Raw genomic sequence first — 19,256 nt, 5'->3', positions numbered from 1 at the left:
TACCCTGGTCCAAGTCACTATCATCTCTTCCCTAGATTCTGTAATGGCCTCCTATCTGGTTTTATTGCTTCTGCCTTTGTTCTCCTTTGGTCTATTCCCAGCATAGCAACTATAGTGATATCAATCCTTCACTCAAAACCCTCCAACAGTATACTTCATCTTCACAAGCCCACAGTCCTAACAATGGCCTACAAAGCCCCTCGTGATCTGGCCTGTGACTACCTCTCTGATCTCATCTCTTACTGTTCAATCAGCTCCAGCCATACTGGCCCTTCCGCCTGGAGCACTTTTTCTTGAGATATACACGACATACTCCTTCTCCTGTCATACCTCTACTCAAAATCAGTAAAGCCACCCTGACAACCCTATATAATAAAATGCATTCAATTCATTCACCCAGCAAATATTTATTGTGGATATGCTGTGTGCCAGGCACTGTTCTGCACTGTGAGAATACAACAGTGAACAAAACAGGTAACATATTTGTACTCACAGAGTTTACATTCTACTGGGAACTGGGGTAAAGGAGATATAGTACACGAGATAGTGATATACAGGTATGTACTGCTTAATGTCCAACCACACATAGGTCTGTGGGCCGCGACACCCAGGTATCTGAGTGCCAGGATGCAGATCTTTGTCTTAAGGTCAGAGCCCCGCTTCTGCCCAGCTGCTGCACACGGCCTAAAAGTCACCTGCTCAGTAATGATGAAGGCCTAGGCCCAAACTCCCAATCGTAGTCCTTCTCGGCTCCCAAGACTCAGCATGTCTAGTCCCTGTGTTTTGCCTGGTGTAGTCCCATAGGGTGCCGATGGAAACGTATGCTCCCCAGGCACCCCAGCCCTGGCTCGGGCACCCTTGGCCCCTTGGTCCGCAGCATCCCCTCCCTGGGCAGGTTCTCCTGGGCAAGCTGGCTTTCAATGCAGCTGGCTTAGCAGAGAAGACAGCGACAGCCAGGCAGGAACCCGCTGAGCGAGCACTCACCTGAGGCGTCCACGTGCCTCACAACAGCCCCCAAGCCAATGTGCCCAGGAACCCGGCACCCCTTGGACACAGGTGTTCCCACAAGTCCAAATCACATAACATCCTATTTCACAGAATGTATGATGGACGTTAAGCGATACATACTGTATATGCTACGGAGAACAAAACAAAGCTAGGTACTAGAGATGGAAAATACCTCAGCATTCCTGATCTCCCTACTCATAACACTAACTGCCTTCTGATATATTATAAAACTTACTTATTCACTGTGTTTATTATTTATTACTGATCTTCTCGCATTTATAATGTAATAATCTCCTCAATGTCAAGGCTACTGTCTTTTTTACATTGTTGAATCCCAAAACTTCAAACAGTACCCAGCATACATTAAGTATTCAATAAAGCATGTGATCAGTCACAATAAATCCTTTCTTGTCAGTACCACAGAAGAAAAGTGAATAGGAATATTTAACAGAAAAAAAAACACAAGAGTGGGGGATAAAGATCTATTAACACTATCTTCTTACAGTAATTTCTGAGCTCCTCAAAGCACTGCTTTCTGGCGTGGCTTTTCTTCCAGCATTCAGGTAGGGGTGCTTTGCACAATACTAACAAATGTGTGAGAGGAGTTAGGAATTACTCATGAAACAAAAAGCTGGACAGACCCTAGAAAACTTTTTTCTTCATTAAAAAAACAAATGTGCTATGGTAAACTTACTGAATTTACTGAAAATACTTTTAAAAGCACACTCTCCTTAAAGATTAAGAGGCTTCTGGCAAAAAAAAAAAAAAAAAAAAGATAGAACTTAGTATCTGTATGATCTTGATCTAAAATTAAAACTGAGAAACAGTTTTAATTCTCCTAAAATTCAGATTTCTGGGTCCATGGAGTTGTTGCCACCCACTCAGGCCATCTGCCCTTAAGTATCCTTTTCAACCTTGAGCCTTCAAGGAACTGTTTTCCTAAAGTCACCTTCAAGTCAAACAACTGCCTAGGAAGCAGCTAAGTGGAGATCACTCTGCCTCAGGCACTGGGCTGTTTTAGAGAATTTATCTACATGCAGCCAGTTTCGAGGATCAGAAACCCAAGGGTCTGACTGGAAAATGTATGGCTTGTCCTTGTTACTGTTAGGTGCTGTTGAGTTGGTTCTGACTCATAGTGGCCCTACGTACAACAGAGCAAAACACTGCCGGTCCTGTGCTATCTGCACACTCACTGCTATGTTTGAGCTCGCTGTTGCAGCCAACTGTGTCAGTTCATCTAGTTGAGGATCTTCCTCTTTTTCCATCCCCCTCCTCTTTACCAAGCATGATGTTCTTCTCCAGGGACTGGTACCTCCTGATAACATGTCCAAAGTAAGTGAGATGAAGTCTCGCCATCCTTGCTTCTAAGGAGCATTCTGGCTGTACTTCTTCCAAGACAGCTTTGTTCATTCTTCTGACAGTCCAAGGTACATTCGTATTCTTTGCCAACACCGTAATTCAAATACATGAATTCTTCGGTCTTCTTCAGCTTGTCCTTAGTGACTCTGCTTCTACAACCAACCCATCCTGAAACCCTGCACACATTCTGATGCTGTCTATGCTACCAGAAATTAACATGACAATGACCTACATAACCCCTTTTCACTATCCCCTCCTCCGAGAAGTGCCTTCCTGATACATACAGATTGATGCTGCTGGTTTGGAATCCTATCTACTCACAATAAATATATTGTTACCTTATTTTTGGTGTTTCTCTGCACATTTAGGTTTTTGACAAAACCAAATCTTAGTTTTTCTCAATTCAACCAGTGTTAATAAATACCAATCCTACTTATCTCACAGAATCATTATATATTCATTCAATATTTGACAAATATTTAACAAATCCTTGCTACCTACCAAACACTGTTGTAAGGGTTTCCTGTGAATATATGAGAAAGGATTTCATATGCTATAAAAAGCTATTACAAATAAATTATTATGATTAATTATAATTATTATATAATTTGCTTTACTCAACCCAGATGGCCCTTGACATAACTATACTTAGAACTCTTTGGCAAAAGTCTTGTATATCTAAACTTAAGAGAAACAACTATTGGCCAAGTATATTAACTGTAAATTTCTTTTAACAAAATTGTTAATAAAAGCTAAATGGGTAAAATAACTTGAACGCCACTTGAGCTCCTTTGTCTTTGCCATCTTCCTTATCCCCAGCCCTAATACACTGAAGATGGTAATAAGAAATGAAGTAGCCCAAGGCAATAAAAAAAAAGGAAAGGAAAAACAAAGAGGCTAGGTAAATTGATCTTTGCATAATCATGAGTTAATTACTCCAAGCTGATACCTTTCCCAAGAGACGACCAATTTCCACAAAAGCTCAGCCAAACAGCCAAAAAAAAAAGGAAAGGCATTGCGCTTCATCTACCCGTCCCTAAGAGGGCAGCTTCAAGTTTTCTCATTTTCCTCTTTCAATTCCCTTTAAAGTAGAGAGAAGAGCGGAATTTCCAAAGAATCCTTTGGTAAGTGACCTATTCTCTGAATGTAAACTATGTTTTCTATGCAGTTTAGTCACACCACAAAGATGTGACCAATACTCCAGCAAATCAAAACAGTGCTCAGTTTCAGCTAATACTCTAACACTTGGAATGACACCAGGAGTCAGAGGCCTGCTGAGTGGTTGTCCTTAAAATGTAAAAACCATATAATACTCATTGTCTTTATCCTGAGAATAATGCACAGGCCATAATTCAGTCAATATTTAAATATTCATTATTGTAGAAAAGGGAAACAAATCAGAAGTGCCAAAGGGAAAAGTTAGTAACAGACATCTTACTTTGATTTTAAGGTTTTTTTTTTTTACCCACAAAACCAAACATTAACTGTAAAAAAATGCCTAACCCCAAATTAATCCCACCAGTGGCTTTTTTTCACCCAAAACTGCTTATCTTTTCTTTCCTGTTGGAAGCCAGGCATACTTAAATGTCAGAAGGTATCAGGGCTGCAGGTGGGTGGAGGGCCAGAGATCATCTTGTGACCTGACACCAGCTGATCTCAGTAAAAACGGAGGGCAGGATTCAATCAATCATGTTAAGATTAGCCAATGGTTGATCTTCTATTCTTGTCCCTCCTCTTCTCTTTATAAGCTTCATTGTAACTAGCCTACTTGGAGTCTTTTTTTTTGGAATCAGAATGGTGTTCCTATATGCATATGTAATAACTGCAAAATAAACCCTATGTTTCAATTTCCTTGAGTTCTGATTATTTTGAACAAAAGTAAAAAAAAAAAAATGGAAAAATAAACAGGAATATGCTACAGGAAATTGTTAGTTTATACTCTCTACCAATCAAAAAATCAGGAAAATTTCTGCTTTAGTTGACGACTGAACATGTCTTTATCCTCTTAAAATAAAAACTTAAGAAACAATCTCAGTCTTCCATGGGAAATGTAAATCATTTTTTAATTAGTGAGCGAATATGATTAAATTGGAAGAAAACTCGTTGCCGTCGAGTCGATTCCAACTCATAGCGACCCTACAGGACAGAGTACAACGGCCCCTGAGGGCTTCCAAGGAGTGACGGGTGAATTCAAACTGCCCATCTTTTGATTAGCAGCCAAACTCTTAACCACTACACCACCAGTTTCCAATCTGGAAGAAGTACAGCCAAAATGCTCCTTAGAAGCAAGGATGGCAAGGCTATGTCTCACATACTTTGGACACGTTATCAGGAGGGGCCAGTCCCTGGATAAGGACATCATGCTTGGTAAAGTAGAGGGTTGGTGAAAAAGAGTAAGACCCTCAACAAGATGGACTAACACACAGGCTGCAACAATGGGCTCAAGCATTATGATTGTGAGGATGGCGCAGGACCGGGCAATGTTTCATTCTGTTGTACACAGGGTTGCTATGAGGTGGAACTGGCTTGATGGCACCTAACAACAACCACATTATTAAATTATATGATTAAATCACAAGTCAAGAACAATACCTGAGTTTCAATTATTTTTATCTGTAAACTGGGGACAAAACCATCTGCTTGTGAGGATTGGTTAATATGTTAGGTACCTATCACAGTGTTTGGCACATGGTAGGCTCTCAATAAAGGGTAGCTGCTGCTGTTATTATTATTTACACCATTATCACTCAACCAGTGAGCACTTAAGCCATGTGGATTAATTAAAAACAACAAACCAAAGGATTTGTTGGCCTCACATCCTGCAGGCTGGGTTCTAGTAGACATCAAGGATGCATGGTGAAGAAATGGAGAGGCGGATAAGGAAAACTTGCAAAGCTAGCAAGCAAAACCAATACTTTTAAATTATTAAAAACTCCTGAAAACGGGGGGTGGGAGGTGGGGGTGGGGTGAGACTGGAAAGCATAGAAAAATTAGCTGCCCATCTAGAAAAAAGTAGCTGTCTTTTCCCATTCTCTCCCCTCATCCCCAAGCCGACCTAACAAGATTGGGTAAGGTGTTTGGTCAGAGACAGGAAGGAATTATGAACCCAGGAAAGTGATGGAGGTAGAGGATTTCTGAAACTTGGGAAACCCTCATGTGGGCTTGTGAGGAGGCTTTCTGGTTCCTTCCTGGGTGTCACTGTTAACTTCTATTTTCAGACTGCAGAAGAAAGCACAAAAAGCTGAAGGAAAAAGCCAGTAGCTTAGGACTTGGTAAGCATAAAGGGAAGGGGTAGAAGAGTAGAAAACATGGTAGAGATCAAGGTAGACATTTTACCAAGGTGTAAATATGTATTATGATTTGTCTTCTGCACTCTGAGAAACAGAGGAAAATAATGAACTTCATGCATTTCTAGATTTTTCTTCAACTATAAACATTATTTCTAACAAAAACATATTTAAAAAATAATAAAGATTACAGTTCTAATTGTTAAGTGTGCTATTATAAAAAAATTAACAGATGATATAGGCCAGTTTAAAATAAGAAACATAACATGTTAATTGTCTTCCTAATCCAGTATTCTACTTTCTCTTCCTGTTCATATACTAAACACAAAAGCGGGGGGCGGGGGGGAGCTTTTTCTATGTCAACAGAAAATCTTATAGTTTAACAACTGGATTATCATTTAAATAATAATAATCTCAGAAGAATCTAAATACTGAAGTGATTTCCAACAATTCACTTGTATTATTCCATATTCATGCAAAGCAAGTTATTCTTTAGCAGTTAAAGACTGGTAATTATGGAAAATGAGATTAAACAGGACATGTCTAATGCACATTTCTAATATAGTTACAAATCTATAGCTTTATAAACAAAACCAGAAGTTAAATTCTCCACCTTTTGATGTTGGTCTTTAAAGTTATCCTCTTATCAGTTTTAACAAGAACAATTTTTTAACCAAAAACTATTATTTTAATTCTAACTAAAGATCAGCTATAAGAAAAATGACTAAAAATGTAACAAAACCAAGTGGTATAAGTTATTATTGAGAAATCTTCTTTCTGGTCTTCTGGAACTAAGCTCAACAGTATTTCAAGTCTTTCTACAAGAACTATACCTAAGGCATTAGTGTGATTTTTTTCAAAAATAGAATAATTTGAGCTTTATTATTTTTGATAAGTAAAATTTCTGAATAAAATATAATTTTAAAATGTGAAAGTGAAATGAAAATGCTACTGCAAGCCCTGGAATATACTCACAGCATAAGGACATCCATCACTAGGATATAAGAGAAAAAGGAAAATAAATTGATAAAAAATTTCAATTTTGCCTAAGTCAAAAGTAAACTGATCACAAGACAACCTTAAAATCATTATATGTATGAAATGGAAGTCATTAGTAGGGTGGCTGGGAAAAATGTGTTGAACACTTTCACTGCAAACCTCAGACAGACTCTTTGGTCTCTGCAAGGAATGAGGAAAGCTGGCTTGACCTTAGCTGATAAAAAGGCTTGAAATGTTTTTCAGAGCTTAAAATTTTCAAAGACTAAATCCAGTTTCCAAACCAAAGAAGTAACTTAATAAACTCTCAATTTCAGTCATTTTAAAAGCCAAGATGTCTCAGGTTACCAGAAGAACCTCCCTCCATCTACTTCAATTACAACTTCAGCATTTCCTAGGCATACACACAGCTGCTTACACATTTCTAAACCTAGAAATTGCACTCCTTCTCAGAGAGAAACTGTGACTAACTGCCAGTCTTAGGAGTATGGGGTGTCTTAGAGGCCAACAAAAGCTCACACCAAGAAGGTGGGAGGACATGGTATAACTAGGAAAAAATAAAGGCGAGAATAATGATCTAGAAAGGGCAGTGAAAGGCCAGGTTACTCCTGGCCTTGCTCTTCTTTTGTTCATGATATATGGATTCCTATTTCTCTCCGTGGGAGAAAAGATGTAGCAGTCTGCTTCCATAAAGACTGTAGCCTTGGAAACCCTATGGGCAGTTCTACTCTGTTCTATAGGGTCGCTATGAGTCAGAATCGACTCGACAGCGATGGAGTCTGACATGGAGGGAGTCATGTGGACTCCCAACCTTGTGGCCAGTAACCACTGACCCAGCCCTGGGTAGCTGGGGATGAAAGAAAGGAGGGCTGCATGCACAGCTGAGGTCTGAACTGAGCAGAGAGAAGGTGAGATTTCCAAACAACACAGATGGCATGTGGAGCAGGGTTGGTTATCTAGCACACAATTTGGAATCAAAGGTGGATGATCTTAGTTTCTCTGGACTGTTATGAACAAGTGGATCCTTTAGAGTAAACCCTGACCATACACACATATATTCTTCTAAGCATTGGTAGAAACTTGTAGACAAATATGTATAATGTGATAAGTACATCATAGGAAAAATTAATTCTTTTTGGAGGGATCTATAAGGCTTCACAGAAAAAAGTAACACTTGAATTGAATCTTTAAGTTAAAAGTAGGATTTTTGTCCCACACAGAAATGTTAATAGTCTGGTGGGGCTGGAATATGAAATGTATGACAAATGAATAGCAGAAGAGGTGTGAAAAGTTCATTGGGCCATGCTAGAAAGTTTGGACTTTCTCCTGGTACCAATGGGGAGCCACCAAAGTTTTTATTTTTCAACTTTTTATGTTGTAAAATTTCATACTCAAAAGAATAGTCGAATAAATATCTGTGTCCTAAATTTACAAACTGTTAACATTTTACCATGTTTGCTTTATCTCTCTACATATATATTTATTTATAATCTTTTTGGTTTGCTGAAACATTTGAAAATTAGTTAGACATCCTGATACTTTACCCCTAAATCCTGCAGCATGCATCTCCTAAGAATAAGACTCTCTGGCATAGCTACAATACTATTATCACACCCAGGAAATCTAACACCTACACCATTATATAAACAATTATGCAGGCCGTATTCTAATTTCTTTGATGACCCAATCCTTTGTAGCTATTTTTTTCCCAACCCAAGACCTAATCAAGGATCACATATTTCATTTAATTTGAAGTCTCCTTTAATGCAAATAATCCCTCAATTTTTTCTTCCTTCCATGACATTGAGATTTTTTAGAATCCAGACTAAAGTCCCACAAGCTGGTATGTCTGGTTGTTTGTTAATGATTAGATTCAAGTTGGACATTTTGGGAAAGGGTATTAAACAGGCCATGTTGTGTACTTCCCATTGCATCACATCAGGAGGCACAGATGGCAGTTTTCAACCACAGATTTTTGAGCCATGGAACCAGTTTCCTGTATTAGATAATCTATTAGATAATTTTGGCAGCAGTGTGGACATCTAGATTTTTGGTCAAATGTTTCTAGCAAACTAGACCAAAAAAAAAAAATTGTGTTTTTCTCCTTAGGTATCATTAACATGATCCTCTTATTCTCCCAATATATACATAATACCGTAATACTCTTGCTTTGATTACCATTCACACAACTATGTCACCTCATAATTACACAATCGTTAACTAAAATAATTTGGTTGCAGGCATGCACTGATTAATTCATGACTCCAAATACAGAGTTAAGGAAAACTCAGTAACATATTAAGCTATTAAATCCTACAAAAGGAAACTATGGCTTTGCTATCACACAAAAAAAGTAAACATAGTATGCTTTTAGCTAAAGCCACTGAAAGTTATTATTCTTATTCTAAACGCTATTTTAGAATTCTCAGCTTCAAATAGCAGCTAAGGTCTTATAAAGACTATACAGCAAACAGGAATCTACTTTCTCTTAAAAGAATGCAAATCAGTACAGCCATAAATAAAATAGGAACTACCTTCTTTAAGAGTATTAACTAAAATAAGGATCTCCTAAATTTGCCTCTGTGGTTGAAGAAAACTGAAGTCTTATGCTTACCTCATAGTATAGCAGCATATATTTAATATGTTAAATAGTGAATATTCATAAAACTTATACAACAGATTTCAAGACCCTTAAAAGAAGTTAGTAAAACAGCTCATACCTGAGTAAAAATACTATGTGTTTGGCTTAAAATCCACCTAGCATCAGCATCAGGGGCTACTACTAATTTCAAGGTCCCAACGTAAACGTCGGAACATAAAGTCCAGAAGTGCTGCTCTTGTAAATTGTAAACACCTTGCAACTGCTGCACCTAAAATATAAAGTGCAGATATTAACATCATACTCAAGTATAAGTGTTCTCTCCTACTTAAACTATTGTGCAACATATTAGTAAACAGGTTGTACTCTCTAGTTAAAAATAGGAGGGGGTTTTTGATTTAATTAACAAACATGTACTGAATACTCATTTGAAAATTGGTAGGGCATACCTGAGAGAGTACCTAGAGGGAAACTTACAGTTTCAAATGCATCAATCAGAGAACAAAAATAAACACAAATGAGCTAAGAAGCCAGAAAAAGATCAACAGACTAAGCCCAAAGAAATAAGGAAGGAAGGAAATAAAGGACAGAAATCAATGATGCAGACACTCAGAAAATGACAGAATTCACAACATCAAGAAAACTGGTTTTGTTTTCTTTCTCCTTAGAATTTGTTCTCTACATAGCAGGCTGAATAATCTTTTAAAAACATAGATTTATGATACTTCCCTTGCCTAAAAGCCTTCCATTGCATTAGAATTAAATCTAAACCTCTTTGTATGGCCACAACCTCTATATGATCCGGCCCCTGTCATTCTCTCCAACCTTACAAGCCACTCTTCTCTTTACTCGTTATGCTTCAACCACAGTGGCCTTTTTTGGCTCCTCAAACACACTAAATTAGTTCCAGCCATAAAACTTTTGCATTAGCATTTTCCTTTGCCTAGGACATTCTTTGCCAAGATTTTCATATGGCTGGTTCCTTTCTGTCATGGAGATTTCAACTTAAATATGACTTCCTCAGTGAATCTAATGTAGCCACCACCCATGTCTATCATATCACCCTGTTTTATTTTTACTATTGTAATTATCACTGATACTTTCTTGTCTGTTTATTTAGTTTCCCCACTAGGCTGTAAGCTCCTTGAGGACAGAGACACTGTCTGTCTTGTTTATCATGATGTTCTCAGTACCTTAAAAGCATCTGGTACAAAGTAGGAGCTCAAAAAATACATGTTGACTAAATGCTTATCTCATCTGCTATTCATATTCTGTATTTTAAAAGAACTCATCAATTTCTAGATGAGGACAATTTTTACCACATTTTTTTAGTAAAGTTCAATATATTCCAAGGATTTTGCTTTGGTTTACATAAATGGTATTCATGGTCAGCATTCAATCTTGGAATAAACACTAAATTATATACACATGGTACCCATATTTGTAAAAGTTAAAAACCCTAACAATTTAAAAATAACATAAAATCCAATCATTTGAGGGCTCTGAAACTTACCCTCTGATAACACTGAGGCAGAGTATTTTCCAAAAGGGGAGGGGTTCTCTGCATTAATATTCCAACAGACTCTCTTAAAAGAGGAATAACACTAAAGAAAAGGAAGAAAACAAATTTGTTAAAACCACATTCTGGCAATCCCAACATGCAAGGAAGTAATATACCTCTACAGGAGAATATAATAAAATTTATCAGACTGAGGAAAAAGAATCCATCACTGTTCCAAATTTTTAATGTGATCAGTAAGCCACTATCTAAAGTAACTAGAGAAAACATAGTATTAGTGTATAATAGACTAAACTTATAAGACTGAATAATATTGAACCATCTAAAAATCTAAACACAGCAGTCGTTCAACTGTTATTTAAAATATGACTCCAAAGGCTAGAACCTTCCAAGGTAACTTCTAAAGCCTATCATTGCGACTGATCCTTAATTTTTACCAAATATTTACACGCATTTATCTGAATAGAACTGTTAAGGAAGATACAAAAAAACTAATATGGTATTCCAGTCCATTTATACAGTATTTTCAAACCTGATAAAACATCAGTCTTATTTCATTATTTAAAAAATACAGAAGCCTGAATATAACCATAGATGTAGCGAATGGGTTAGGGCCCAAAGTCTGCACATATTGATGTAGATAGACGGTTCTCAAGCAGTATTTGGAAACTTCTGCTTTAGGCTGTTTGGGTGATTAAATGCAACAAAACAATTACTAATTGTAATGGTTAGGGTGATGCTAATACTAATGCTAATAGTTTTCTAACCTAGCTACACATCAAATTCTTTAATTTTCTAACATACTGAACCAGAATCTTTGAGGGAAAGTCCAGATATCTGTGTTCTTAAAAGGTTCTCAGATGATTCCAATGAGTCAGGAGAGTGAGCCACTCCTCTGCTAATTGAGGAGCCCTGGTGAAGCAGTGGTTAAGAGCTTGGCTGGTAACCAAAAGAAGTCAACTGAGAGGTGCATCAAAATAGCTTCATTACATTTAATAGCTTAAGCCAGTGTTCTCTTTTAAACTTACAGAATCTAAAAATTCCTAAAGTAAAAACCTCTCCTGATTATAGCTGTCAGAGATAAAAAGAACATATAACTTTCACAGAAGGTCTCATAGGAAGAATGGAAGTTGAAGTGCACCTTAAATGGTTAGTGGTATTTCTGATACTTGGGAAGGAAAGAGAAGAAACTAGTGAGGACCTAAAGGAACACAGAAAATGGTTGTCTTGTTCCTATTATATTTCCACGGCCTAATGAATGACTGACACAAAGTGGGTCCTTAATAAATACTTGTTGGTTGAATGAATATTAGAAATAAAGATGTTTTAAAATCTGGATTAGAGAAAAAAAAGTCATAGGGAGAATTTAGGAGATGGTTCCCACACTTCAAGTATACAGTGATAAGGAGGGTAACAAAGGAAACAGCGACAAATAGGAAAATTAAACAGATATTAATGGAAAAAACTAGTATTAGTGAAAGCAATGTCAAGATCAAGTCTAGATGACTGAACGTATGGAGGGGGATAATAGCTAATAAAGATGAAAAATCTCAATGTGGACAAGAGTTTCAACCACATTCAAGAGAAAGTATTCTTTAGATAGATGACTGAAGAATCAAGAAACTTAGATGTCACTCGTAATTCCTCCTTCTCCCTTATAACCCTCATGCTCTAAATCAACAAGTTCTCATGATTTAACATCCTAAATATTTTTTGTCTTCATCTCTTTCCCTGCATTCAACTACACATCTATAATAATCTCCATATCTTTCACTCAAATTATTATAATAGCCTAAGTGGTCTCTATGACATCAAGGACATCAAAAATGAAGAAAGCAAGAGGTCATTAAAAAGACAGCAAAGAAAGAAAAGACCAAAATGGATGTCAGAAGAGATTCTAAAACTTGCTCTTGAACATAGAGTAGCTAAAAAGAAAGGAAGAAATGATGAAGTAAAACAGGTGAACAGAAGATTTCGAAGGGCAGCTCGAGAAGACAAAGTATTATAATGAAATATGCAAAGACTTGGAGTTAGAAAACCAAAAAGGAAGAACACGCTCAGCATTTCTCAAGCTAAAAGAACTGAAGAAAAAATTCAAGCCTCAAGCTGCAATACTGAAAGATTCTATGGGGAAAATACTGAACGACGCAGGAAGTATCAAAAGAAGATGGAAGGAATACACAGAGTCACTGTACCAAATAGAACTAGCTGACCTTCAACTGTTACAGAAGGTAGCATATGGTCAACAACCAATGGTAATGAAGGAAGAGGTCCAAGCTGCACTGAAGACACCGCTGATGAAAAACAAGGCTCCAGGAACTGACAAAATACCAGTTGAGATGTTTCAAAGAATGGATGCAGTGCTGGAGGTGCTCATTCGCCTATGTCAAGAAATCTGAAGGACAGCTACCTGGCCAACCGACTGGAAGAGATCCATATGTGTGCTCATTCCAAAGAAAATGATGCAACAGAATGGGGAAATTATCAAACAATATCATTAATATCACACACAAACAAAATTATGCTGAAAATCACTCGAACAGCAGTAGATTGACAGGGAACTGCCAGAAATTCAAGCCAGATTCAGAAGAGGATATGGAACGAGGGATATCACTGCTGATGTCAGGTGGATCACAGCTGAAAGCAGAAAATACCAGAAAGATGTTTACCTGTGTTTTATTGACTATGCAAAGGCATTCGACTATGTGGATCATAACAAATTATGAATAACACTGTGAAGAATGGGAATCCCAGAGCCCTTAATTTTGCTCATGCAGAACCTCTACGTAGTCCAAGGGGCAGTCGTTTGGACAGAACAAGGGGATACTGCATGGTTTAAAGTCAAGAAAGGTGTGCGTCAGGGTTGTATCCTTTCACCAAACTTATTCAATCTGTGTGCTGAGCAAATAATCTGAGAAGCCGGACTATGTGAAGAAGAATGCGGCATCAGGATTGGAGAAAGACTCATTAACAACCTGCATTATGCAGATGACACAACCTTGCTTGCTGAAAGTAAAGAAGACTTGAAGCACTTACTGGTGAAGATCAAAGACTACAACCTTCAGTATGGATTGCACCTCAACATAAAGAAACCAAACGCTCACAACTGGACAAGTAAGCAACATCATAATGAATGGAGAAAATGCTGAAGTTGTCAAGGACTTCATTTTACTTGGATCCATAATCAATGCCCATGGAATCAGCAGTCAAGAAATCAAACAATGTATTGCATTGGGCAAATCTGCTTCAAAAGACCTCTTTAAAGTGTTAAAAAGCAAAGATGTCACTCTGAGGACTAAGGTGTGCCTGACCCAAGCCATGGTATCTTCAATCACTTCATATGCGTGTGAAAGCTGGACAATGAATAAGGAAGACCATAGAAGAATTTATGCCTTTGAATTATGATGTTGTCAAAGAATACTGAATATACCATGGATTGCCAGAAGAATGAACAAATCTGTTTTGGAAGAAGTACATCTGGAATACTTCTTGGAAGTGAGGATGAGATGAACAAAACGTGTACTTTGGACATGGTATCAGGAGGGACCAGTCCCTGGAGAAGGACATCATGCTTGATAAAGTAGAGGGTCAGTAAAAAAGAGGAAGACCCTTATTGAGATGGACAGACACAGTGGCTGCAACAATAGGCGCAAGCATACCGACTGTAAGGATGGCACAGGATCGGGCAGTGTTTTGTTCTGTTGTATATGGGGTTGCTATGAGTTGGAATAAACTTGATGGCACCTAACAACAAGAAGTGGTCTCTCTGCCTCTAGCTTTGTTTCCTCAAGTCCACTGTGATCAGCAGCTTCAAAGATGAGACCCAATGATTCCTGCCTCCCGGACATTCATGGCCATCGTGTAAACCCTCTCTTTGAATGTGGGCTGGACCTAGCTGCTTGCTACTAATCAAAAGAGTATGGCAAAAGCGATGAGATATAACTTCCAAGATTAGTTAAAAGATGTTCTGTTCGCACCTCTCTTGCTGTCTCACTTGTTCACTCAAAGCTGCCATGTTGTGAGCTTTCCTGTGGAGAGACTCACATGGCAAGAAACTGAGGGAAGCCTCTGGTGAAGAACTGAGGCCTCAGTCCAACAGCCCAAGAGGAACTAAATACTATCAACAACCACTGGTGTGAGTGGATTCTTCCCCAAATGAGTCTCGAGATGACTACATCCCTGGTCAACACCTTGACTGTCACCCTGTTGAGAAACTCAGAGCCAGAGAGCCTAGTCAGCCATGCCCAGATTTCTGAATCACAGAAAACAGTAAGATAATAAAAATTTGTCATCTTAGTCACTAGGTTCTGGTGTAATTTTGTAAGAGGAGTAGATTGGTGGAAAGCGACTGGACGTGGAGTTAAGGATTTTGACAGTGAAAGAATATTGGCTATTCCTTCATCTAAAATGAAGAGTGGTGTCTATTTCTACCCACTGTACTGTTATTAAATAAGTAAAAACTTCCTGGAGTTACAAAAAAGGCAAAGAAAAACATGATCGTAGACTAATAAAGTACAATTCAACTGTTCACCACTTGAAAATAAATTACAACTATCGTGACATTTTTTCTTCTCTCCATCCCCATTTCTTAGGAAAAAAGGGTGTCACGGCATGTTTTTATTTATCAAAATTACAATTTTTGTTTTCTTACTTTCCTCACTGTACTTCTCAGAAAATGAGGCTCAAAATCAGTTCTTCTGAAACCACTGTTTGACAATAAACAAAAAACCAAACCCACTGTCATCAAGTTGGTAACCCCATAGGGTTTCCAAGGCTGTAAATCTCTAGGGAAGTAGACTGCCACATCTTTCTCCAGTGGAGCCAGTGGTGGTTTTGTACCACCGAACTTTCGGTTAGCAGTCAATGGCTTTAACCATAGCACCTCCAGGGCTCCTTTCTGTTTGACAATAGCAAAAAAATATATTTATTTTTTTTCCTAAATATGTGTCTTTCAAGCTTAGCTATTTTGATCATTTCTTCTCCAATCTTTATCCCAAGAAACTGCTAATAATGCCTGGAGACAGATGAGGTGAAAAATGCACTCCAATGAAAGGAAATCATGATAGTTTGGCTCTAATTCTGTCTGCCATTAAACAGCTGTGGACACATGGCACAGCACTGAAGAACATCAGTTTTTTCATCTATAACAAGGAGTAGATTAAGTAACTAAGGTCTTCTTTCTTTAAAATATTTTTCACTCAATAAGAAAAAGTGGTCAAACTAAAAAGAAATGTTAGAGAATATACTCAGAAATGAAGGAGGCATGCTGTTTTATTATAAAAAAGCAATGTCACCATATGAGGCATAAGATGTGCTTGGCAAGCCAATTTACTCAATCATTAAGTAATCCTACAAATAAATTTTATTAAGAAATCAATACAAAGTAAGAATTATTAAACACCTACTATCTATGAGTCACAACTGACTTGATGGCAACAAATTTTTTTGTTTTTTTATATGCTTGGTGGAGCCCTGGTGGCACAGTGGTTAAGAGCTCAGCTGCTAACCAAAAAGGTTGGCAGTCTGAACCTACCAGCCGCTCCTTGGGAGGAAGATGTGGCAGTCTGCTTCCATAAAGAGTACACCCTTGGAAACCCTATGGGACACTTCTACTCTGTCCTAAAGGGTTGCTATGAGTCAGAATTGACTCGACAACAACGGGTTTGGTTTAGATATGCTTGGCATCAGATTTTTTAGAACCAGATGGAACCTTACTCTACAGCTGTGGAAATGGAGCATCAAAATAACTTGCTTAAGGAGACAGCTATGAGCAGACAGCTAGAATAACAGATCAAGTTTTTAGAGTTCAGATTCCATTTTAAAAAACTAAATTCAACCAACATTTATACTGATCATATGCCAGCATGTGCCAGGCATTGGAAATAATGAAAGAAAAAAAAATACCTAATTTAAAAGAAAAATTCATAACTGCTGAAAAAAGTCTATTAAGAGGTCAATGAAAATTAGGCAATAAACACTTACTTAGGGCCTACCATTTGAAAGAAGGCACATATAAATTTAAAACAACTATAGATGGTGCCCCACCACCCACCAATTAGTTTGTCATGCTGCAGTGGCTTGCATTTTGCTATGATGCTGGAAGCTATGCCACCAGTACCATATTTTTACGCCAACAACACGTGCCTTCTACATTTGTTTGCCACTCACTCCCTCCCCCTCTTGAGGTATTTTCGTTTAAGTCTGTTACGCTAATGTTTTTAGAACAGCATGTAAAATAAATTGGCATAGCAGCACTTATCTAAATACCTTGAGGGGGGAGGGTGCAGTTGGCAAACAAATGTAGGAGGCATGCGTTATTTATGTAAAAATACGGTATTTCAAATACAGTATGGTTACTCCTGGTGGACACAGTTCAGCAGAGCTTCTAGACTAAGAATAGGAAGAAAGGCCTGATGATCTACTTCTGAACATTAGCCAGTGAAAACTCTATGGATCACAACAGAATACTGTCCCATATATTGCTGGAAGATAAGAGTTCCTTTGATTGGAAGGCACTCAAAATACACAGTGGTCAAAGCAATGAACTTGAGCATACCAACGACAGTGAAGATGGTGCAGGCAACATTTCGTTCTGTTGTACACAGGGTCACTATAAGTCAGAACTGACTTGAGAGCAACGACATAGATTATACCTGTATACATTTTTATTTGCTATTAACTTATAGTAAACAGTTTCCTTATTGGCATGTTAATAATTTACTTTTTAAACAAACCTTTAAATATAAAGGGGAGAAAAGAAAAAAACAGGAATACAAGAGGACATGGACTCAACTGCAACAGAAGGCATACAAGTATGGGAAATGAAATTACTGTGGACTATTCAGCGGTTACAGTTGACTCCCTCAGTGGTGTGTGTAACCAAAAGGTTGGTGGTTTGAGTCCACCCACAGGCACCTCAAAAGAAAGGCCTGGCGATTTATTTCCAACAAATCAGCCACTGAAAATCCTACGGAGCACAAATTCTACTCTGACACACGTGGGGCCTCCATGAATTGGAATCAACTTGATGGGAACTGTTTGTTTTGTCAGCAGGAGGTATGAAATGTATTTTTTCAAACAACTTTTATTGTTTTAGAATTTTTATTTATTGTTATTGTTAAAATATTTATTGTGTTAGAATACTTAGGTTTAGTGAATTTTTTTCCAAAGTACCTTGGGCTGTAAGAGTTGGTGGTTGCCTGCTTAGGTAAAATTTTAATAGAATATTAACATGCATCAGTAGCAAGCATTTCACTAAAGCACATGGATGTGTCATACCAATTTTCTCAATTAGCAATTTTAAAATAATGTAAGAATTCCAGCAGTAGGGGCTGTAATTAGGTCATGAAACTGTGGTGGTGGGAAAGGGTGCTTGCTATCATGATGACATGCAATTTAGAACCAAGGTCAATTTTTCTAATAATTTCAAAGGTCCTAAAAATATAAAAGAAACCTGTAAAACTCTAGTTTTTGCCTTTTAAAACTGTGTTTAACTCAGGAGTCTGTGGCCATATTTTTCTGATTAACTATCTTAACAGAGAATCATAAAACAGATTTTAGCATGGATCTATCTAGCCATAATGAAAGGATATGTAAAAAAAGAAAAGCTTAGCAAATTCCTGACTGAGCTAAGACTTAGAGCTGCATCCAAACCAAAAAGCAAGCATTTGGAAACAATTAGAGGTTTACTTCTGGATGACTAACCCAATTCTAGTTTTAACAATGAAACACCATTTTCCTACAATATATAAAAAAGGATGAGTCATTAGGTATATGAGTTTACCAGTATCACAGGATAATGGTTTTATTCTTCAAAAGCAGAAAGTAAACCAATTTTATAATCATACAAAACATGAACAAAAAATTAATTTGAAAGCTTTCACCTTAAATGCTAATAGATTAAACGAGCGACAGTTATTGCTCTTTATTGCCAGGAACTTTGCAAATGAAAATATATTCAAATCTTACTTTAGAAGCAGCTTTTAGTGAAAGAGCCTCACCATTTCAACAGTAAATAAAATTACTGAGCAGTAATTATAAACAAACCAAACAAAAGAAAATTAAGGGTATGCATTATGAAAACTTTTGAAGCCAACGATCATACTAGTGGCAATTAATGCTTAACAATGAAAAATTTCAAAGGGCTGAAACTGGTACTTAGATCAGGGAATAAACATCCAATAACAATTAAAATATAACTACTGAAACATGTGTACTAACTGTTGAATGAGAGCCTATTTTGTTCTGTGGGCCTTCATCTGGAGTGAGAACGGCAGCACGATTGGAGAAGCGTGGTCGCTGTCGCTGAACTGTGCATGTAGAAATTTTGGGGGCGGTGTGTCTTTTTCAACAAAAAAAGGGGGTCGAGAAGGGAGGGGGTTGACATGTTGTGGGGTTGTTGACCAATGTCGTGGAACAAATATGTGTACTACTGTTTCATGAGAAACTATTTGTTCTGTAGGCCTTCAACTGAAGTACAATAAAAAAA

The 19,256-nt window shown here is 37.6% G+C and overlaps 1 protein-coding gene across 1 annotated transcript in view; it reads right to left on the bottom strand.

Moving 5' to 3' along the window:
- The window catches only part of SLC30A7 (solute carrier family 30 member 7), an 88,076-nt gene that overhangs the window by 6,083 nt on the left and 62,737 nt on the right, over positions 1-19,256 (bottom strand). The window contains exons 9-10 of the mRNA XM_004385727.2: positions 10,763-10,853; positions 9,371-9,520 (exon numbers count right to left, since the gene is read on the bottom strand). Of these exons, the coding sequence (XP_004385784.1) occupies positions 9,371-9,520; positions 10,763-10,853 (241 nt within the window). The remainder of the gene's footprint in view (positions 1-9,370; positions 9,521-10,762; positions 10,854-19,256) is intronic.

The sequence above is a fragment of the Trichechus manatus genome, unplaced genomic scaffold, assembly GCF_000243295.1.
Source record: "Trichechus manatus latirostris isolate Lorelei unplaced genomic scaffold, TriManLat1.0 scaffold00144, whole genome shotgun sequence".
NCBI classification, from domain to species: domain Eukaryota; kingdom Metazoa; phylum Chordata; class Mammalia; order Sirenia; family Trichechidae; genus Trichechus; species Trichechus manatus.
Note: the sequence above shows the minus strand (reverse complement) of the source record. Positions and strands in the feature narration are given on the sequence as shown.